Below are 24,618 nucleotides of genomic sequence, written 5' to 3'. Positions count from 1 at the left end.
AGGAGATGGAATCTGAGGTAGCAGATCTTAGATATCCTCAGATACTTTTGAAGAGAATGGGGCAGAAGACTTCCGTGAGATTATAATCTTTGTATTATTTGTTTAGTGCTTACAACTGGCTTGGTTAATGAGTGTGAGTCTATTTTGAACTTCTCAGAATAACTTTCTAAGACACATTTTCAACAGGATTCAAAATTGTTGGGAGATGGAAAAGCACCCTATGTGTGCCTGAAATGTATAAAAATAACTTTCTTGTATAGAACTGTGTTTACTTAGTTCTTTTACGTTATTGTAAATAAAGTCATTAGAGTTTAGTTTGATGAATTTGTTCATACTTTTCCTTGAAGGCTGGAGCTAAAAACCCGACTGTTAGAGTGTTGATTATAGACACTACAAATCCTGGAGATTTTGGACCAAAGGAAGTACCTGCACCACCAGTCATAGCATCAAGGTAGTATTTTCTTAAAATCCTCATTTCCTCTTTTTTTCAACTGAATTTCAGTTATTTGACTTGGGAGTTTTTTCTTTGAAACATTGCTTTCTATGTAGAATTTGTAGTACAGCCTCTGGATCAAGGATTGCTATAAAGACTTGTTTTTAGCTTCCTGTTACCCATCAGAAAACTTAAGGTGTAATTCTCATTAATGATAGAAACCGTTTCAACCACTTGGTTGTAGCAATACAAGACTAGCTAAGCTAATGAGCCTGACCCACATGTTCCAAGGATTTGGGTGGTGCTTTAAAACCTAGTACACCTCCAATAGATGTGTTATTAATCTGGCCTAACATAGTATCTGTATTATTAATCTGGACTACGTATCATAGATAGGTTATTAACGTAATGATATATTTCCTTCTTGTCTTCTCCCTATACTCACTGATTCCCTTCTCTTCCCTTTTTCTTCAGCGATCACTATGTCACTTGGATTACCTGGGTAACAGATTACAGAATCTGTGTGCAGTGGCTGAAAAGGATCCAAAACTTCTCCCTGTCAGCAATCTGTGATTACAATTACCACTCCAGAACTTGGGATTGCCCAGAGGTAGTATTTTTCCATCAAGCTAACATTTAAATTAAAAACTCTGTCAGTGAACATTCTGGTGAACATTCATAGTAATTGTATAGCTACTGTGTAAAAGGAAGGAGAACAGGTTGCTTCCAAATTTTAGGTGGGATTCTAAGTTGCCATGAGTGAAGTTCTGCTCTCAGAAAGAATATTCCTGGCACCTATTAATGGTGAGAATAGGGAGCTGGTTTGGGCTCATCCCTATTACAACCTTTCCTCTCTGCTCTGAACTGTTTCATTTTAATCTTTGGCAGAGGCTCTACTGATCCTCAGTGGCCTGGTTTATACATATATTAAGCCATACATCATTGGCTACAAACTGCAAAGAGTATGATCATACCTCATGTGAAACCAAACCCAAACCAACCATATTAGGGCTTATCATGATGTGTGAATAAGTATTAGATTTCAAGTTGCTGTACTGAAAACCTATAAGGCCAATACTTCATTTTGAGTTTGTCCCTCTGAAATATTGTAATAGATATGGAATCAAAATGATCAGCAACTTTGCACTGGAAGATCCAAAATGCAGTAAAAATTGCATGCCTCAGCATGTTCTTACCTAATGAAAGATACAGATAAAACCACTATTATCTTCTGTTTATAAAGTGCTTTTACCATATCAATCTGCACATCAATGGTTAGTTAACAGGAGTGCGAGCAGATGGGAGAACTCCATTAAGCTGTGTTTGCTGAAAAGATCTCAGGGGAATAAATTTCCATTTCATACTTTGTTTTCCGATTAAACCGGAAGTAATAAGGCGTAAACAATGTGGACTTTCTCATGTACTAGGAGATAATAAAACTGCAGTGGGCAAATAATGATAGGAGATCCCTTCTGCAAACCCAGGGAACAACTCTAAACTTCATACTTAAAATCACTGAATCAGCAAATATATCCAACAAATAAAAACTGAATACAGGTTAAAATAGTGACCTTGCTTAAGGCTACCATATCTGGGTTACAAATTCTGGATGACCACTCAGTGGCAGCAAGGTTGGGGTATTTTGCTGCCATCTAATGGTCATCCAGATTCTTGCAGTCTTGATGGGCAGTCCTACTCTTCCTCAAGTTTCCAAGCATGAGCAAACCTATAGAATCCTAATGAAGTTTATGTGTCTATCACTTGAGCTTATTTTAATTTAGTTGAATGGAAGGAGTTTTGCAAAAAGTACATCAAAGGAAGAGGGATCAGTAACCTATACCATTGCTTTGAAAGCTTTGCTAAAATATTTAACTAGCCTTACCAGGAAACAATATGGGTTGTCACATTTTTAACACAGGTTCCACGCAGGAAGCTACATTTGCAACTTTTTCATCCTAAAATCTGTCCCATAACACTCTATGAAGTGCAGCTGGTATGCAGTCTTCCTGTGCCCACATCCTGGTGCCTCCCTGGTCAGAAAGCAATCCCCTCCCCCCACTCGAGTTTTGAAATAGTTCTGTACAATCATAGGGAAGGGCATGTGAATGTAATAGTAGAACCCATCATGTGTCACACAATAAGAAATCACAGTGGGAACCATAGAGGGCTAATTTGAACACCAGAAAAGAGTACCTGGACAGGAGTAGCAGCAGTTCAGGAAGCCTCGCAGCAACTACTTGCCAATGCTGGTTTGAATGTATTTTTCTTAATACTGTAATTTGCTAACCCAAATGAATGGAGCTTCCTAAACCACCTCCATGTTCAATAAAACTATTGTTACTGTCAACTGTGATGCAATACTCAGCCCCTGAAGGAGAAATTTTTTAGTTCTGATTGTTGAGATTCAGTGTTATAAAATGTAAACATGCAGAGTATCTTTGTTAGAGACTGAATTAATGAAAGTATTATGCAGGACTCCAAACTCAGGAGAGGTTTCATCAAGAATATGTAAACCTGTGTATAAGGATAAATCAGTGTTTCTCAGCCTCAGCAGTTTTAAGACATGTGGATTCAACTCCCAGAATTCCCCAGCCAGCATTCTGGAGTTGAAGTCCACACATCTTAAAGTTGCTGAGGCTGAGAAACACTGGTGTAAATCAGTGTTTGGCAGCACTGTCAACTATAGCTGTCTAATAATTAAGTTTCATCTAGTGGTCAGAATGTTAAGCAACTGAAACATGCATGCCTTTAAAATGCTGGGGCTACACTACAAATTTAGAAGGCGAATTGTTCACAAGATGCTTTTAGACTGTCACTGAATGTCCTGATTTTTAATAACAAATGTTCAGGTTTTTACAAAGGGTCCATACAGATAGATAAGTGCAAAGACTTGCTACCCAATAGCCATTGCTGGGCTGAGTTAATGATGGCACTAGAGGATACTACAAATCATTACTGAGGAAGTACCCTGGGTTTGAATAGGTCCTCATTTTATAATTTTTCTGTCTGATTGAAAATTCTACAGCATTAATATGTCAGATTTCTGTTTTACATCCCAACCTTGTTACTTTCTTTTAATTTGGCAGAATCGGCAGCACATAGAAGAGAGCCATACAGGATGGGCTGGTGGAGTATGGCTTCTATGCTCTTTCAACTTTTGGTGTTATCATAAGAATTGTTTTGTTCTTTATTGACTTTTCATGATTATTTAACCATGCATCTGTAAGATTTCAGTAAAAACTTATTTTGCTTATTGACAAGAAGTCCAGATGGTCTTTAAAGCATAAATTGAAATCAAGTCTCGTGGAACAAATGAGAGATGTATTCAATGTTACAATATTGTATACAGTATATAAATAGAACACTTTCCCATTTTTTCCTTGCCTTCAACATAAAAAAACTTAATATATCCATTAATTATTTTGATTATTGTTAATAATAATAAGCAGCAGCATTTCCATCCAATCAATCAATAACAATATAATAAAAATACAGAAATAAAAATATTAAAATAAAAACACAATTAAACATACTTTAGCAATACTCCCAAAACACTAAAACCACTCTTAAATGTATCAGAGGCCTTGGATGAAAAGATGTATCTTAAATTACTTTTCTCAAAGAAGGAGGACAGGAACTAACTGTAACTAGGGACTGCATGCCATATTTGATCAATGATAAAATGAAATGATAAAAGACAGGACCTATTCCCAGATGTCTGACAAAATAAATTCTGAAAATGGGAATTTTTAAAAGGGCATCTATTGCACATTTCAGTATTTCAACATGTTCATAATGGGAAAGGGGGTCCTACTAATAGCTGGGCCTTTAACCAATTAGGGGGGTCTGTTTAGCTAAAGTTTAACAATTACCCCTTAAATTATCCCTGGAAAATAATTTTCAGGTCTTGCAATATGGATAGAAGTGATCTCGGTATCCTACATGGTTGACTCAGGAGACCAGCAGTGAAGAAACCCGAGCTAGGAGCATCTGAGTGGGTAGACTTCCAGCTGAGGAAATCATCCTGCCTTCTTTCTCCAGTGCTCAGCAAAGCCATTTGCTTCCCCTAGAAATGCACTTTGGGCCACACTTTGCACTTTGTTTGTACTTGTTCTTTTCCATTTATGTTCCACCTGCCTGTTGGGGAGAATCTTTCAGACAGCTCCAGAGCAGGGACTAAAAGACCTTCTGTAACTTAAAGAGAAGCAGGTGTCTTCTGTGGGCCACTTCGTCAGATGCTAAAATTATTACTGACAACAGAATAGAGAAAAGGATTGAAGGGGGGAAAAAAGGCAGCTGGTTCTTCCAGGGCTACAAAGGCTTTGGTACAGCTGCCACAGACCCCTCTACCTGTGACACTGCTTGTAGGGGCAAATTGTTTGGAAACAATCCCAGGTTAGAGAAAAGGCATCACTTCAACTTCTGAGCACCACACTTTAGGAAGGGTTCGGAGAAACTGGAACAAGGCCATCTGTACAAAGCTGGAGAGGTGTTAGAATTCACTCCTACTTTGCCCCCCTCCCTACTTTGCCTAGGCAAGCCAGCAACCAGCTTCCTTGGCAAAGTGAAGAGTAAAGCATCTGCAAGTTTTGCTCAATGGCTAAACCTATGGCAGAGGGGGATCAAAGTCAGGAGCAAGTGTTGACATTGTAAAGTAGGGAGCAAAGCCAGAAGTGAGTTTTGACAGTGCTCTGGCTTTGTGTCAGAGTTCAGTCCAGCTTTGCTTGGGCAGTCCCACTGCAGACTTGCACAGGTAAAACACAGAGAAAAGCTCCCGTGAGTTCATAGAGATAGCTAAATGGTGGGTCTATTCATCTGTCAAAACTTTCCACCAACCACAGCAGTGTAATTATTTATTTGTTTATTAAGATTTAATTTATTTTGAGGAGGGGAGTGTCACAGACATCCACTTATCATTTTGAGAACCTGATGGGACTTACCTCCAAGTTGAAATGTTGGTTTCATTGTAAATCCCTAATGAATGTGTTTTCACCGCAATATGAGAGATGTTCCACTTAATGAGATAAGGGGAAAAAAAGTCTAGCGTTACTGTATTTTGCATAATTTGACATGTCTCAAAGGATATTAATTTCTGTTTCACCTACGGTTTCCTTTTTTCCCCCTCAGTTCTTTGTTTCAGCACCCTCTTTTACTTCAGATGCCATGTCATACTACAAAATTTTTAGTGACCGGTATGGCTACAAACACATTCACTACATCACTGACTCAGTGGTATGTCAAACAAAGACTTGAGCTAAAGTTCTCTTCCCTTGCAAGAGATGTGCTGTGGAACAAAGCACCTGACTTTAAATGTATTGTTTTTGTAGGAAAAAGCAATCCAGATCACTAGTGGAGAGTGGGAGGCCATCTATATTTATAGAGTAACAGATGATGCAATGTAAGTATCCCACATGCTTGGTATGTTGCTTATGTCGCCTGTCAATGGAAATTATATACAAGAATGCAAGAATGATTTTTCCATTAGCCTTGCAGCTGAACCCCATTTTTAAAGGTCTTTGAGAGTCTTTCCAGATGACAAGATACAATGGATTCCCCTAAACAGCTATGGCCTGGAAAGGCCTTGATGTTGGATTTAGCCTGCAGAGTAAAGACAAAAGAATTTCCCCCTCCCTTATCTTGTGCATCCAGTCATGAACATTGGACATGACTAGAAACATTAACATCATCTTAATCAAGAATATAATCACAATTATATATTGTATTACTATGCCCTGCATCATTTACATATTTGGGCATAATAGCAGATTCCAATCTGTTGGTAAGCTTTTGCACACAAAGGCCCTTACAGAAGAAACAATCAAATTTATCATTTTTATTGAATGAAACTCAGCCTGTTCTTCCTCCTCTTGGCACTATCATGGATTTTTTTTTTTTTTATAATCAGTTTTGCAGAGCACAAGAGTTTGGGAGAAGGACTTGGAGCTCCATACCATCAGGTGCTCACGTATTGATCTGGTTAAAAACTAAGGCAGAGAGACCTCAGTTACTTTAAGGTTTGATCTTAGCCTTGGCTTTTGGCTTAACAAGATATATGAATTCAGCCAATCTTGGCTTATTCAAAATATCAAGCCATGGTCTAAGGCAATATAGGAACCTAAGTCAGTCTCTGAATGAATAGGAATTCAGAATACAGGTGTTTGTGTATGTGTATATGTCCAAGATAATATAGTAAAATTTATTTTTGAATAGATGTGTATTGAATTCTTCAATAACATGAACTCATAACTTCAGGAGTTTTAAATTATCCAATTATCTTCCTTAAAGCGAAACATGCATACATATAAGACATGCAAAGGTGGATATACTAGGAGAGAGAGATTTTGCAAGCCCTTCTTTCTCAGTGAACATTGAAAAAAATCCTGCATTGTGTTTCCCCCTCTGTAGCAGAGTCAAAAAACAAAAAGATACAGGTTCCAAGGACAGCAGGCAGCCAACATGCTGCTACATGCTAAGGTTTCTGGGGTTTCTAAGAATTCCATTGTCCATTTCTCCAATGACCTAATAAAATGTTTATAGCCAAAAGGTGCCACCCACACAAAAAGATGAAGGTAGCAGCTTCAGGGAATCCTGTAGGGGAATATGGAGATAGCCTTGAAGAAGGAATTCAATAGCTGTTAGTTAAGCTTAGCCTGAATGGGAGGAAGGAGTGAGAAAGAAACTCAAGATTGCCCTACCTTGATTCTTTTTGATATCAGAGGGGAAAGACAGAGAATCTCCATCAGGCTTTCAAAATTCTGTTATTGCATCCTTGTTCTTATGATGTCTGTTTCCTTACCTGGTCTACTTCAAAGCGCTGGCAAATCCAAAGGTTTACAGGAAAACAGAAGAACTGGGCAGGGAAGTGAAAACAAACCTTAGTAGGCATAGAAGGCTAATTCTTTGGGGAAAGACAAGAACCTAGGAAGAAGGGGAACTTCCTGGCTGGCTGGAATTTTGAACAGGAACATATCATGCTGTTTGAGCATTTTCTTACAGAATCCTTCATAATAAGTAACATACTTTTGTTCCTCAGTGAAAGCATAGTTTATTTGCTAATGGATGTTGCCTTCCAGATTTTATTCAAGCAATGAATTTGAAGGTTACCCAGGAAGAAGAAACATTTACAAGTAAGTTACCATCAAAATTTCTGCAATAGAAGCCTTACTATTAAATCTTACCATTAAATGTAAAAAAGGTAAAGAGTGTCTCAAGTTAGCCTCAACTCCTAGTAGTCTTCTTGGCAACATAAATAAATCCTGTTAGTGAGTACCATTCAACTTCATCATCAGAATTATAGTTACTTTGGGCCACAGATTCCAAGGAATAATCACTATCCCATTTTCCATATACATAAAGAGTATTAAGTTGGATCCAGTATAGTAGTGTTGGACATATTGGAAGCATTCTGGCCAATACTCCACATAAAGTGGTTATATTTTGGTTAAAAAAAAAAAAAAAAGCTTTCAACATGCTAGTCCATATGAAAAGTACTTCATGAACATCATATCCAAACTCCACACCCCCTATAGTAAGGAAACATTGGAGAAATCTGAGACTGGGAAGATCTTTCCAGATATAGACTTAATTTTTTTTTTCTAAATCTGCCTCTTTTACAGAATTAGCATTGGAAGAAATCCTGTAACAAAGCAGTGCATTACTTGCAATTTAAGAAAAGAGAGATGCCAGTATTATGCAGCAAGATTCAATGATAATGCCAACTATTATGCATTAATCTGTTATGGTATGTCAAATTTGTGGGTAAATAAAATCCCAATGGTTATCTCAAGTCACAATTCACTACTTCTACTTCAGAGCACCTTAATACCAGTAAATGTATGCATACAATGTTAGGTACACTTATCTGTGAGTAGGCCCCAGTGAATATCATGGTACTTACATATGTGGATACAGAGAGCACCATCCAGAAGTTACAGTAGCTGCTGGGGGCGGGGGGGGGGGATTGTTTACTATGGGCTTTTCACCAGAGAACAGTTTCCCCCCTTCCTGATAGATGGTTCTAATGTTTGGAATCCTGTATCTGGACTCGGATTCCCTTTCTGGATTGGGCCTGGTGAGTAGAGAACTAATCATGCATATATACATACTTCCTTTATAAAATAATGTCCTTCAGTTTTCTATTATAAAGGTAATTTAATGTATAATCTAAATAATCATTTGGAAAATTAGGATGTCACCTTTAAAGGTTATAAATCATCTACAGTATGTCACTTTCTAGTCATGAAATGGCAAAGACCCTGAAAGTATGACCTGGCAGCATTATTATTCACCCTTTGAAACAAACTGCTAACACAAATTAAGGCCACAGCCATTGATTACATGAATGAGTAGGTCTTGGCATGGGAGAGTTTAAAGCCAATATGGACAGGTTTGGGAATATAGGAAGCTGGCTTATGCCGTCAGAATGTGGAACCATCAAACACGGATTGCTGAAAATGAGAGGCAGCATCTATCCATGGTTTCAGACAGGAACTTTTCTCCCCTGCTCTGGAACTCCTAGAGACTGAACCTAGGACTTTCTTCACCCTGTGCAAGGGGTCTGCAGTTGAGCTTTGACTTTATGGAATCAAGAAAGGCTTTGTCAGACAAGATGCTCTATGTTAGATGCATTTCTAAAATAAGCTCAAAGAAGTAGGGTTTTTTTTGCTTGTTAGGGAATTTAAAATCCGAACCAAAGTAAAAATAAAATAGATTATAAAATGCATTACGAAGATCAGATGTAAAGAGAGAAATCTGGGCATATACATATTGGTACATTATATGAATGAATAAAACTGCCATTTGGATAGCAATGTACATTTTCCTAGGATCATATTAGGGAGAAAATAGTTACTGTACTATGGCTGGTGTGGGTCTTCCGGGCTGTGTGGCCGTGTTCTGGAAGTTTTGTTTCCTAACGTTTCGCCAGCATCTGTGACTGGCATCTTCAGAGAACAGCAGCACAGACAGGAGCAGTTCTCTCTGTGCCCAGGATGAGGTGACCCTTTTGTGGGTATTTATAGAGATCTGAGGGGGGATTGGGGGTGGGGGGTTGGGTTACTGAGTGGCTGCTTGTTTTGGTGTCAGAATCTGTGTGTATCTTCCTGGGGATTAGGCAGGGTTTTTTATTCTATTGAATTATTAACGAGGGGCTGCTGGGGGTGATTAGCAAGTTCATTGTGTGAACTGTTCGCATGTCCTGGTGGTTGAGCTGAGTTGGTTGACCTTTTGCAGGCTGTATTTTTCAGGATTGGTAGCCAGGTTTTGTTGATTTTTAGACTCTCCTCTTTTTTATTGAAGCTGTGCTGGTGTTTGTGAATCTCAATGGCTTCCCGGTATAGCCTGGTATAGTGGCTGTTGGTGTTGTCCAGTATCTCTGTGTTTTCAAATAGAATTTTGTGTCCAGTGTGCTTGAGAGCATGTTCAGCTGCCAGTCACAGATGCTGGTGAAACGTTAGGAAACAAAACTTCCAGAACACGGCCACGGAAGACCCACATAACCCATCGTATTCTGGCCGTGAAAGCCTTCGACAATACAGTTACTGTACTGTTTTTCTCATTTCTATTTATGATTTATACAAGTATTCAAGCATGCAAATAATGACTATATCACTAGCAAAAATGCAAACATAACTAAATAATAACTTCCATCATTCATCTGAGCCAAGGATGCGTCACACAGGGAATGTGCTTACCTTGAGAAATGAGTTAAGACAACTTATCCAGATTCTGTTGTGCATGGTTAATTCTGTGCTCAAGTTATGTAACCATTAGCTAAGCATCTGGGAGAGTGAAGAGAACTGTATAGTATGTAAAGGTTAATATTTTGGATTATTCTCAGCAGCATTGCTGGTGTACACACAAACACACGCATATAGACATTTCTTGCTACAGATGCCACCCCAAACACACAGAGAGAATTACATTTCCCACTACAAATAGGAAAAAGGAACTGTTTGTGTATGGGTCTGGTTATAGTGACAACTGACTGGGTAACCAGGTAATCACATAGAGTGGTGGGGTGTAGATTTACACATTGATGGGAAAAGAGATATGATGGGAGGTTTTGGGTATGGATGTTGCAGGAGAAGAGAGATGGGTATTTTGGTGCAAGTCTTCACTTCTGGCCCTAACCCCATGACCTGTGAGCCTTGATGCCAAAATGCTGGAAGCCTTGGTCTCTAGCTGCTACTAAAAATGCCAGCTGTCTCTGTAATAAGACCTCCTTATTGAGGAAAACCTTGGAAGTGACAAGATGCCCTGCTCCTCATGTATTTGAAGCTGGGCATTAAGGACAAGTTAGCAGCATTCCTTTTGAGCTACTCACAATATTCTCCAAACTGGTGGTTGAGTCTCCCAGGTGTATGATCTTGGGGGATTTCAATCTCCATGCATTTCAGGCCAGGTCAGGAGTGGTTCAGGATTTAATAGGCTTGTCCCAGGACATCTCCTGACTCATACCAACAGACATATCCTAGACCTAGTTTTTACCTTGAAGTAATCTGTGAATTGAATGTGGAAGACATTTCTGTGGGATTTTTGTCATGGATGATTTACTGCCTGGTCATGCTGAAGCTTGCCACCATTACTAATCTCTGCAGGGAGAGAGGACCAATTAGAATGGTCTGCCCCAAGAGTCCTATGGATTTTCAGAAAGCTCTTGGGGAATTTCTTAGCCACTAGGCAAGCAGTTCCACAATGCTTTCAAGAAGAGATTTTCCCCAAGTGGCCCCTTTCTGTGCAGCAATCCTTGGTGCCTCATGATTCATGGAGGACCTTTAGGAATGAAGCAACAATAGAGACATCTACAGCATCAGTAGCAGAAAAAAAATGAACATTTCTGAACATGGGTATAAGCCCAATGTAAGGCCTAAACCATGGCAGTAAGAGCAGCAAAGTGACATTACTTTTCAGGTTTTACTGCATCTTACAGCATGCAATATTATCAGGGATTCTCTTGTACCTGTGGAATCCAAGGAACTGGACACTGTTCTCTATAATATGAATTCAGACATTTGTGGGTTGGATCCCTGTTGCGTTTAGCTCCTAAAGAGCGTCAAGTAGGGCACATTTAACAATCCATCTGCAGAATGATGAGGGCTTGAATAACTTTCGCCAGCACATCCTGAAGGTATTTTTTTTCTTTTGTGGCAGCATAGCAATACGATAGATAGATAGATAGATAGATAGATAGATAGATAGATAGATAGATAGATAGATAGATAGATAGATAGATAGATGATAGCTGGAATGGAGAAGGAAGCAGGATCATGGAAATATTAGGGCATCTGCAAGGGGCAAAAGGAGGCAAATGGTTAAATGTGTGTCATGAGACAAACCACATGACTTACATACTTGCATCTGTGCTGTGATGTTATGATACATGTTTCATCATTTTCCCGTCGTGGCCTTTTGTGCTGGAAACACAGGAGTATGGAGAAAGAAGCAAAGTTTTTTGGCTTCTGGTCTGAAAGGAACAAACATTTAAGCTGTAGACAAAGCTATATACTTGGACAACAACCTGGCTGCAAAATAGCTACATGATTTATAATAGCTCAGTATAGTCCCTTCTGTCTTCTACTATTATTCTGGGCCAGGCTAAACCTATTAGAAGAGTAAGACATGTAGAAATTAGAATACATTTGCTCAAACAACTACACCTTCTCCTCTTCCCCGCCTTCCCTCTGTAGCCATTTGAGTGCATCTTCCCAAATCTACTCATGAAAACTGCAGGACTACCGAAAATTATATGTTTCAGATATTTTGTTTAATGTAGATTATCTTTTTATTCTAATTATTACTACAGGCCCAGGCATCCCCATTTCTACTATATATGATAACAGACATAACAAAGGTACCTTTTATGATGCATGCTTGTTTGCTTAATGATAGCATAAGTATGAAATTCTGTGTGCACTTTTGTAGGAATAAGTCTATTTACAATCACTGGGATGGATGTCTAAATATACCTTGTGCACGCTTAAGTAAGAATATGTGCTCCTGAAATTGGTGGAATTTACATCCAAGTATATGTACCCAGAGATCAGGCAATACATAAGAAGTAAAAAGAATTTCAGATTTTACCTAGAAATCCTTTTGATCATTTCTGTCCAAATGTTTCCCAAAATCACTCTCACTCAGCTTTTCTGTACATAAAATTTTCATAAAATATTTTCCAAAAGGTAGATCACTCATTTTTAATATTAGAGCAATCAGAAAATAAAAAGAGTACCTTTTCAGACTTATGTTTAGGGCCAAACGAACACAGCAGGGGAGGGATTGTTATAGCAGTATAACATCCACTGACTTAAAGAATAGCCAGTTCAGATCCAAAAGGATCATTGAAGCATCCATAGATGATACTATCTCCAATGCACATTTGTTATATCCCAAGCTAATATCTGGTCTAGCTAGTTGAATATATTGCAAAAAAAAAATAAAAATCAATGGATAGTCACCAGTCCTGCATTTTAAAAAAATATAGCTCTGCCTTCCTCCTTTTTATCTCTTATCTTTCAAAGTCCTGGTGTGACCTCACTTTTTTTTTTTTTTTTTTTAATGAGCAAGCTGCCTATCAGTCTCAGAATCTTTCTCTGCTTCTGAGCTGAAGTCCTCTCCACCCATCCTTTAGGCAGCAAAAACTGCAGGCATGACATTTGCTGTCTCTATTTCCGGTCCCTCTAATGTCCCTCTCACCACTCAGAGTCACACTGTTCGAGTTGGCTAGCCTTATAAATCTTGAAATAATTTATTTTTTAAAAAAATTATTCTCTGCCTTTTGTTCCCTGTCACTGCCAGTCACTTGATTTCCCTCCAAGGTAATGGGTGTCAAAGCCTAACCAGTTTTATACACCTTGAGGCTAATTTTAGGTGCTGTGGGCGTAAGGGGAAAAGTCCTACTTAAACACTAGTATAGCAAAGACCAACTTACTCATGACTCACTCAGGCTGGAGAAGAGATAAAGGTAACATCATGGGACACTATGAAAAAAAAATTGCCAGAGCACATTTGTGCTGTGGTTAAATGCACGTGGGGAAAAGATCACCAATTTTGATGGCCAGAGGGATAAAATGTGTTTATCCTTTGTCTAAAGCTGACTGGTATTTCCCTGTTTGCAAGAAAGAAAAGACAAGACTCTACTTAGGTTAGAAACCATTTGGTATCCCTAATCAGCAGTTTGCCTAAATGCCACATAAAGCTGAAAAAGACAGAAACACTGTTTAACTATTATAATATTGGCTTTGTTATTTATTTGTTTACTTCTCAGGTTAAATACACATACAGCAAAACCATGATATAAATACTTTATCATGAACTTCCTTCAGTCAACGAAACACTTGAGTATAAGAAATTAGTCACATATTACATTATTTACAGTATGTTCAGATTACTTAATAAATTGAATCTACCTCCCGCAAAAAAGTCTGTCTTAATTCCAAGAAACTTCACTTCCGCTGCCCCCATTTTTCCATATTTCTTAGAAAAATCTGAACTCTGTTTTCATTACATCATGAAGCTTTTTGTATTTGCATAATTATAAACTTAGGAAATTCACTTATTCATTTAACTTTAATAGACTTGGCATTTAATCTTGTATTAGAATCCAACTGTGTAATAATTCAAGAACAGAGAATCAATGAGAAATGTATTGCTAATCCCAAACTTTTATATACAGAAATTAAAGTCTTGGAAGACAATGCAGATTTGGAGTCTGCTCTGCAAAAAATCAGCTTACCAATACAGAAGATTAACAAACTTGAAGTGGATGGTATAAGTAAGTATATTTAGGTTGTTTTTCACACCTAATTTTTCAGTGTATGAACAAGAACTAAATAGTTGCTATTTAAAAACTTACTGTGTGATATCTGAGTTCAGATCAAGAAAAAGTGTTTTCTTCAGCAGTGTATTAAGAAATTAGTTACTGGAATCCTATATATTAATAGTCTGTTCCCAAAGAGAGACCATATAGCTTATAAAGGCACAGAGATGTGCAACCAAATGAGGAGGAGACTGGAGCAATTCCCCCGTGGCTCTTTGGCTTAGAATAAAATGAAGTAAAGGACATGTTAAGAGTGGTGTAACTTTATGTTTGATCTGAAGAAAGTGAATAGGGAGAATGTTTTTCTTTCAGCATACCAGGTAGCATCACCTAGCTGATCTTGTCCCAGCTCAGGAGCTAGTCAGTGTCAGGCCCAGTTAATACTTGGATAGGGAATCCCAGATCCATAGGCCAAACTGGCAAGTTTAAAAACACCCTGAAATGCAGCAATGGCAAATTAATTCTATATAGTTGCCAAGAAAACTACATGGACAAATCTATGAAGTTCTCAGGAGTCAGTCAGTCAATTAAACTTTGTTAAGCATCATAAACCACATATTTCATAAAAGAAAATACAGTATGTAATCCAAAATACAATGTGGCACGCATGATAAAAAGGCCTGCAATCATGTTTAGTCTACTTTGCTATCAACTACACAAACTTTGCAGCCACAAATGTTGTCTTGGGATCTTAATCTGCCAAAGAAAGTTGAACATAGAATTCTTCTGTCCAACCTGGAAGTGGGCTAAGAAGCAGTGTTAGTAACTCATTGTGAATACAGGTAGTCCTCGCTTAATGGTGGTAACTGGGACCAAAATTTCTGTCGCTAAGTGATGCAGTCGCAAAGCTCGACATCACGTGACCGTGCTGCTTAGCGATGGCAGTTCTGGCAGCCCTTGGTTACCATCATTAAGCAAAGACATCACATGATCCCAACTTCCAACTTCTGCCAGCTTCCTCATTAACTTTGCTTGTGAGAAGCCAACAAGGAAGGTCACAAATCGCAATCACGTGACTGCTGAACCCTGCAACAGTCAGAAATATGGGCCAGTTGCTGAGCTGCTGGATCACAATAATATGACTGCGGGGGCACTGCAATGGCCAGAACTTCAAGGACCAGTCATAACTATCATTTGTTCAGCGCCATTGCAAATTTGAACAGTCGCTGAATGAGAGGTGGAAGACCACCTGTATCTTACTAAAACTTACAGTGAAACAGAACATGATCCCATGATTCGTTGCTTCCATTTTTACAAGATGAAGCATAGGGGATTTTGTGGTATTTGTCCTCCAGCACTGCTGATGGTAAGATATTAAATTGCAATAGTGTAAAATCCATCTGAAATTTATTATTTATAAGTTGGGCCAGATATAATGTGGTTTAACATGAAATTTGCTGTGCCCCAATTGAGCGCTAACTGACATCTTGGTGTATTCTGTTTGTCATTTTTGTCAAGAATTCTTTGTTTAAGAGCTACCGTTGTCTCAGGTGCATTAGCTTCTCACTTGAGAAACCCAATTTATATAATTTGCCATTGGAGTTTCCAAGAAGAATAATATTTATCTGACAGGATAAGATGTAGCAGACCTTGGGGCAGAACATGAGCTTTAGCCAATATCTGAATACACCTAGCCATGCCCTCATTTCAATTTTACAGCACACATTTTGCTACCTGAAATAATCCTTTCTTAGGAAGCCAGGTTGGACTCTCTCCAGTTTCTCATAGTTGATACCTTGATTTAACTATGCTCTATACAGGAGCTGTGCCAGCAGCTTGGCTTCAAAAAGTTTCAAAGGAGCTGATCCATACTGGGCTCCTCTAGAGAAAAAGGAAGAGAGAATTGTTGCTGAACATCTCTGAGCATTCAGACTCAGAAGTCAAATTTAACTTGAAGGAGAATTTGTTTTTCATATGCAGAAAAATGGAATTGGGAAAAACTTGTTTACACGACATAGTTAAATTGTGGTGACAATCAGCAAGTGGATGCTTTTAAAGGAAATAGAATAAGAGAGAAGTTTCTCAGTGGTTAATAGTCAGGATGCAAGATGGAATCTCACACTTGCCTTGAATGCTAGTTGCTTGGGAACAACCAATCAGAGAAAGCTCTAGCTTCACTAGTTTCTCATTGTTTCTCAGAAGCATCTGATTGGCCACTGTGTGAAACAGGATATTGGACCAGATGGAGCTTTGAACTGTTCTGAGCATTATCCTATCCCCTTCGTCAAATGTTTTAGATCCCATGAGCAGATGGCATTTGTGCAGAAGATATAGATAATATTTCCTCCAGTGGTCACAGCTATGCATAAGCTGGCTGTATAGCACATTGCACTGAACCATAATCTAATTTATTTAATTCTGGCATAGCACATTGTGTGAACCTGCTACTATAGTTTTTCAACCATGATTAATTGCTTAGTATATTGCACAAACTCATATAATTCAGGTTTATTCAGTTAAAATGCTTAAGTAATCCATGCTGATTTAACATGATGTGTGAATCTAGTCACTATCATTTTAGTAGGGACTAGCTACCACTTGGTTTCCAATAATCCATTTAATCTTATATGTAATGAATACCATGGTCCAGGGGTTTTCAAATCTTTTTGGGCTGCAGAACCTTTTAAATTAAAAATAAATTCCTAGCACTCCTCAGACACAGAGTGATGAGTTATCAAAAGCACAAATACCCCTGGGGGTGGGGCTTCTGAATGTCAGTTAACAAGCCCTCCCCTTTGTGCTGTGCCATAGAGAAATTGTCATGGACGTGCCTGGCTGCTTTTGAGTGATTTTATTTTTTTCCTTAGTCTCTCATGGAACCCCATCAAATTCTCAGGAACCTAGTTTTTTTTTTAAAAAAAACTTATCTAATTAACCGAATGCCTGCCTAAGCTTGCATCAGGTGTTATCCAGAATATCCTTCCTTCATGTACTTGGCATTAGTTTCTTCTTTTTGTCCTAGTCAAGATTTAGTAATTGCAAATGGGTGAAGGTTTTTTCCTGTCTCATCAGCTTGCAAATATATGAAATATGAACACTTTCCCACCCACTCATATATATTCAAATAGAGTTATAATCAATCCAGCACTAAAACTGCCTTAAACTCAGATACTTTAATGAGAAATGGAGATTTTAATGTAAGGGGAGATAAAGGCAGGGACATAACAAGTTACATACATTAGCTAATAATGTAATGAAATGAATTGAAGCTAGTATCTGTGGATTGTATTTTTATTAACCTTTCAACACACACAAATCATACCACCACACCAAGTTTTTACTCCCAAGCAATATCCTATGTAGCCTTTATGAAGACACACACAGCAGTACATTTTAAAGTCTGTGTTTGCACATTATTGCAGGGACATATTATTTAAGGGTAGCATCAGATTTCAGCTGCATACATTCCCTGTCTCCTTTGGTAACTGTTGTGATTGCTATGGTCCTTCAAGTCAATCTTGACTCCTGAGGACTACATGGATAGGTCCATGCAGTTTTATTGGTAAGATTTCAGAAGTGGTTTGCCAGTTCCTTTTTCCTAGGGCTGTACTACTTTTTTATAAAAGTAAACACAATGTTTTTACTATCATTTGCTAATACTATAAATAATTGTCATACTAATACAATAATAATTGCTGCTTTGCTCCTACAAATAATAATGACACCATATCTAATTCCCTAAATTAAGATACTTCTATTTTTTGCTCTTGAAATAATCATATAACCTAACAGCCTACCTAAACTAACTATAATTCTTAGATGAAGGACCAATATTACATTCATTTCTTATGCTATACATTCATGTATTCATTCATTCTCTCTCTTTCTTTCTTTCTAGCTTTATGGTACAAGATGCTTCTACCTCCAAAGTTTGATAGATCCAAGAAGTATCCTCTTCTTATACAGGTGTATGTAACATTTTCTTCAGTTGTTCTCCCTTTCTAAAAAAAAAAACAAACACCTCACTTTGTTAATAATCACCTTGTGTACACCGTCAAAGACATCAATAGCTGGTACATCAATATATGGTACTGCTGTAAAATAGGTTACATCACCAATTATCTTACCTAGAAAATAGCTAACATGGATTTTAACATATATCCTCAAAAAAAGAGTCCCCCAAAAGCTTATAAACTACTACCCAATCTACCTATTTCTATAACTGCGAACTCTTCATGTGTGCGATAGTCAACAGATTAGGGAAACACCTGGATGGACATCAGCCTCAGGAGCAAGCTCAAATACAACAATAAAGTGATAAAATGGAAGGGAAGTGATTGTTACAATGTATTATATATTTGAAAATGGCAACTGGTCCAAAGTAGGGTTGTTAGACTACCAAGTAGGACTGGGGAATCTGGCTGCATGACATCTTTAAAATCTAAAGCTTTAAAAAGAGTGACTTGCAAAGTTGGCTACAGCATATCAGGATTAGAATGCATGCTGAATATGCAGAAGGACCCAAGTGAAATCCTCCACATCTCCGGGAAAAACTCCATGTAAGGTCACCCTTCTCAAGCAGGATAGCTCAAAGTAATGCAGTAGTTATTGCCTTCAGCTGATACTTACTACCACCACCTGTGTTCCTCCAGGAGCTTGAGGTAACATGCATAGTATCCTTCTTTCAGTTTTTCCCATAACAGCTCTGAGCTTCCTTGGCTGAAGGTAGTCTTCTCAATCATAGTCCAAAACTTTAACCACTATGTCATCCTGTCTCTTAAAGGTAATTCCCAAATTCTAACAAGGAAGCCTTTCATCATTCCATTTTTCTTATGCTATTCATTAAACATTTTACTGTCTTATGATAAAGTAGAATATTTTAAATTCTAGTAATATTTCCTGTAGGTATGGAGGGCCTTGTAGCCAAAATGTGAAACATACCTTTAGTATTAGCTGGATAAGCTATCTTGCAAGCAAAGAAGAAATTGTGGTGGCACTTGTGGATGGTAGAGGAACAGCTTTCCAAGGTGATAAGATGTTGCATGCAGTCTATCGAAAACTTGGGATTTATGAAGTTGAAGATCAAATCTCAGCTGTAAGGTAAGAATAAGAAGAGAATTCTATAGCATAGATTATAGGCTTTCTAGGAGTAAGACCATGTATAGCACCTGAGATTTATTCAATGCTGATCATGTTTGATTCTAAAGAAATATACATTAATGAAATTGTTATAATTGTACTATTTGCTATCAATTCAGTACATATGAGAATATTTCTAACAGTCATGCTAGAACACTATTTGGATTTGGGAATTTGGCAAAACTTAAAGTAAACTTGAGAGCCAGTTTGGTGTAGTGGTTAAGGCACCAGGCTAGAAACCAGGAGACTGAGAGTTCTAGTCCCGCCTTAGGCATAAAGCCAGCTGGGTGACCTTGGGCCAGTCACTTTCCCTCAGCCCTAGAAAGGAGGCACTGGCAAACCACTTCTGAAAAACCTTGCCAAGAAAAGTGCATGGACTTGTCCAGGTAGTCTCTGAGAATCAGACATGATTGAACGTATAGGGGGGGGAAAAAGTAAATTTGTGGCAGTAAATGCTAGTCTTTAAGATGCCACAGAACTTTTATTATGATTTCTTCTTGCACATCCGAATATTATTGACCTATCCCTCTTTACCTCTGAAACAAATCCACGGGCCCTTCCAAGAATTCCACCAAATCCCGAAGAAAAACTATCATATTCTTCAGGATTTGGTGGAATTCTTGGAAGGGCCCGTGGATTTGTTTCAGAAGTCAGCACTTTCAGTGGTTAAGAGGTAAAGAGTTGTGAATATGTTAGGAAGGATATAAATGTGATGCCTCATATATGTGAAAGTAATTTTTTGCACTGACCTTTTTTAAGCTGAGCAAGGATTATTATTATGGCTTGACAAATAATGAACAGCAGGACTAAGAATAGAACCTAGAGCTTCTCACCTCTACATCTTGCTTGCATGTACCCGCAACTATACAAATCTCTTATCTCTTTCATCCTATTTCTACTTTCTGACGCTTCCATTTCCTCCTTGCTGTTTAAATGCAAAGGAAAAAAAATCGAGTAAATGGTATAATTTACCATTTTGACTTCCACCTTGCTATCATTTACTTTCTTTTGTACAACACAATAGCAGAATTGTTTGCCTTACAGTAACCATAAAAGTTTTAAATTAGTGTCATAAAGTAATAAACTGAAGTTACTGGGATGATGGATGTGATCTAGGTTAGTTTTACATATACTCATTCATAAGTGCATTTCATCTTTCTGTAACTATCAGTTTTTTACCAGCAAAAACATGTCTTACTTGTATTGTTTTGTACTCATTTTATTTAAAGATTTGCATTAGTATTTTTGAATCCATAAGTTTCCCCCAAAATTTAGAGAAGGGCAAAAATCAAAAGATAAATGTTACTCGATCATATCCCTCTGTACAATGTGTGGTCTGAATGAAGTCCTTGGGATCCCTAGCCCTGGCTAAGTCTCCATCTAGCTATTGTGAGGAATCATCAAGTTGCATGGCAACCCATCATGGAAGTTTGTAGAAACTGGATGGACTTTGGGCAAAAAAGTATACAAAAACATTGTTATCTTCCATTTTGCCATTGTTGGAATCAATCTGTACAGTTGTCTGTATGAAGCTTGAAAGTAGAGATAATATTATCAAAAGCCAAGACTTTTGGGGGGAAAATACTTTGGCAACAGCACTGGAGTCCGAATTAATATTTCCACTGACTGTGATCATGATCCTACCTTACTGAAATTGATCATTTGTAAAAATAAGGCCAGTGATTTCTGTGTGATCTCCTCATCAGAAGAAATGTATTGAGGATGATGATGTTAAACTGTCCCTGTTTGTTTTCTTTACCATTTGCATGCCTCTGGCTCAGCAGGGTTAGGCCCAGTTAATACTTGGATGAGACCTCACCAAGAAATCCCAGGGCTGTAGAGTCAAATAGGAAATTTGCCATTGTCTTTTTCCAATAGATATTTAGATAGATAGATATTTCCAATATATATATTGGAAAAAGACAATGGGAGAACATTTCTGCATTGTTGCCAAGAAAATTACATGGTGTCTAGATTGATTGAAAGGAGACATTTGCTTTGTTTTAGTTTTTAATTGCACATAAATAATAATACACCAACCAAAAAGTGAGGTATTATCTTAATCATGAACAGGAGGAACCTTCCACCTACTTGATGTTTTGGTCATTTTCTCTTCTGCTTTTCTGTTGCTATTTCCCCTGTTGATCCTCATTAATTTGACTTTCTAATAATGGAGTTATCTTTACCTTTCCATAAACCTGCTTCTTGTTTTAAGTGTAGTACATGTGAAAAACTAGCCTTCTTGAGTGCCTGATTTCCTTTCTTCCTGTGACTGCTTGGGGGAAATACAGTCTGAATTTTTACAGCTCACTGGCAAGATCCCAAAGAATGTTAGCTCTCATTAAGGTGCTAAATGTCTTGCTTCTTCAATCTCTTGTCTAGGCACCTTCAGGCAGTATAGGTCTTAGAGCTACAACTTTGTGGGATAGCCTCATGAAGCCTTGTGATGTAGCCTAGCTGGGAGCAGATTGGCTGCCCATTCATAAGCTGAGATTTGAATTTGGATTTCCCATATCCAAGCCCAGATTCCATCTGTTGCTGTCAACTGGATACCAAGCAAAGGGGCTTTTGTAGGAGACGTTTGATCATTGTTTAAAAGTCCTCAGTTTACATTCTGCTTCCCCCACAGATACACAGTGAGGTTGAGACAAATGACTTTGCCTCAGCCTCAGATTCATTTGTCTCAATTCTGCAACATGCCTGATTTAGCTCACAAGTTGTAGGTGAAGATTACAGCTTGAAAATGCACAGAAAGTACTCTGGATAGGTGAAAGTGCAAAACAAAAGCTAAGTGTTATTAAGTACTTCTGTCACCTACTCACACAGTGGGGCTCAGGGCAGGTAACAATTATTATAATATAATGTAATGTAATGTAATAATCTTACAAAACAGACAGCTAAAAGAAAAAAAGTCCATCAAATTGGCAAGTTAGAAAGAGGTAATAAAAACAGGTGTCCCTTGTCTCTAAAAGACCTTCAGTAAGGTACTAAATAGACCCACCTGAAAAAGTTGTTCTGGAGGCTGGGCGTATCCATCAAAAAGGATCCCTCATGTTCAGACCTAAAAGCTGGATTAGTTTGGAATGGAGGAAAGTAGTCCCTGTCCATTGGAGCTTCACAGTTTTAAGTAGAATTTTGATTTGAAAATAGGATAAGGAGGCTGGATGAGACACCACCAAGAAATCCCAGGGCTGTAATATAAAACAGGACTCTTTGGAGGCTGTATATCTGCATGTATGCATACACACACACACATACATATACATATAATATATATACTGTATATATAGCGGCTGAATAGTGTAGTGGTTAGAGCACCACCTTTGATGCAGGAGACAGGGGTTCAAATCCCAGCTGGTACCTACCTTACCAGTAGGGGTCCTTGCACAAAGACCCCCTAATGCTTCACCTGCCTACCCCAAATATGACACGAACTAAGAAAGTCACACCAGCTTGGACATCGCTTGGATTAACAAGGTCCGCATCAGATGTTGGGGAACCAGGACAATCTGACGATAAGTGGGCTACTGGAACAAACCATACATTGACAAGACAAGAGAACCTGGAATTAATGGACTGCTACTACAACAGTAGACCTAATGAGAGGGGATATATGAAACGTATGAGGAAACTATGGATGGACAGAAGACCTACATCCACACTAACAGAGAAACAATTAGTTACCCAACACTTCAACATAGTGAAGAGAAAGCTGCTCTTACAACTTGAGATAGACCAACTACACATTACAACCTGAACTCAAGCAGACCTGGAAGAACAACTGGATGTGCAGCCAACACTTGAAGCTGGAATGTCACTGCCACCCCCTCCATTACAGAACACAGCAGCTGATATGAGGCATAAGATCATGGATAAACTACTTACCTCGAGACTGATTACCAAGGCTCAGTGGAGAACTACCATTAGATAGTATGCTAGAAGATGCCAGTAGAGACAATCTCTACTACCACCGTAACTCAAACCAATGAACTGGTATATGCTACAGCTGCTGTAATCCTGGAAATGCTTGGCTGCACAATCAAGAAGAACATCAGTACATACCCCCTCTGGAAAATGAGGTTGGAGGCTAAGATCAAGGGAACATGGAGAGAAGTCAGTCAGCTAGTGGAACTACAGAACAGTGTGGAGATTAAGGATAAGACTCAGCTACTGAAAAAATACAAGGGCCTGACTCCATCTGAAGCTCTAGAGACTGTTAAACAAAGGCTCACAGCACTGGCTGCCAGGCTAAGGAGATACACTAGAGAAGCAGAGGCCAAGAAGGTAAATGCTCTATTCTCCAAAGAACCATCCAAGGTGTACTCCCAACTGCAGTGCAACCACACAGTAACAGCAGAGCCACCAGCAGCAGAAACTGAACAGTACTGGAAGAATATACAGGAGAAAGAGAAGACGTATGATACCAGTGCAGAGTGGCTACAGGACCTGAAAGCAAACCACAACAATGTCCCAGTACAGGAACCAGTCATCATCACAGTAGCAGACATCCAATAGCGGGTAAAGAACATGAAGAGCTGGACAGCACCTGGCCCAAACATGATCCACACCTACTGGCTAAAGAAACTAACAGCAGTGCATGAATGCCCAGCAGCACAAATGAACCAGCTGCTAGCAGGAGGCTCCCACCCAGATTGGCTAACACAAGGAAGGACAGTGCTGATCATGAAAGACTCTCACAAGGGAACAGCACCATCCAACTACCAGCCAGTAACCTGCCTCCCCACAATATGGAAAGTTCTATCAGGCATCATAGCCACCAAGCTGCAAGGCCATATGGGTCAATACATGAGTACAGCTCAGAAGGGCATTGGGAACAATACCAGAGGCTCAAAACACCAGTTGCTCATAGATAGAGCAGTCACCCAAGGCTCAAGGTCTAGGCAGATCAATCTGAGCACAACCTGGACTGACTACAGGAAAGCCTATGACTCAATGCTGCACACATGGATCTGTGAATGCCTGGCACTATACAAAGTCAACAAGACACTAAGGACTTTCCCAAGAACTCAGTAGGTCTGTGGAAGACAACACTGGAAGTCAACTGAAGACAGCTCACACAAATGGCTATCAAGTGCGGCATATACCAAGATGATGTACTGCTGTTCTGCATAGGCTTGAACCCCCATAGCCAGATAATCACAAGGACTGGATGTGGATACAAGTTCAAGAGTGGAATGACCATCAGCCACCTCTTCTACATGGATGACATCAACCTGTATGCTAAGAGTGAACGAGACATTGACTCACTGATCCACATGATACAGATCTA

The 24,618-nt window shown here is 38.7% G+C and overlaps 1 protein-coding gene across 1 annotated transcript in view; it reads left to right on the top strand.

Annotated features, from left to right (window-relative positions):
* LOC103051238 (prolyl endopeptidase FAP) overlaps positions 1-24,618 on the top strand; it is a 57,984-nt gene that overhangs the window by 23,338 nt on the left and 10,028 nt on the right. The window contains exons 10-20 of the mRNA XM_007421524.4: positions 348-451; positions 908-1,043; positions 3,520-3,564; positions 5,561-5,665; positions 5,761-5,831; positions 7,507-7,560; positions 8,050-8,174; positions 12,237-12,284; positions 14,106-14,204; positions 18,088-18,157; positions 19,095-19,289. Of these exons, the coding sequence (XP_007421586.1) occupies positions 348-451; positions 908-1,043; positions 3,520-3,564; positions 5,561-5,665; positions 5,761-5,831; positions 7,507-7,560; positions 8,050-8,174; positions 12,237-12,284; positions 14,106-14,204; positions 18,088-18,157; positions 19,095-19,289 (1,052 nt within the window). The remainder of the gene's footprint in view (positions 1-347; positions 452-907; positions 1,044-3,519; positions 3,565-5,560; positions 5,666-5,760; positions 5,832-7,506; positions 7,561-8,049; positions 8,175-12,236; positions 12,285-14,105; positions 14,205-18,087; positions 18,158-19,094; positions 19,290-24,618) is intronic.

The sequence above is a fragment of the Python bivittatus genome, unplaced genomic scaffold, assembly GCF_059951505.1.
Source record: "Python bivittatus isolate LINGU-HERP-01145 unplaced genomic scaffold, Pbiv_v1 ctg000480_np1212, whole genome shotgun sequence".
Classification (NCBI taxonomy): Eukaryota; Metazoa; Chordata; class Lepidosauria; order Squamata; family Pythonidae; genus Python; species Python bivittatus.
Note: the sequence above shows the minus strand (reverse complement) of the source record. Positions and strands in the feature narration are given on the sequence as shown.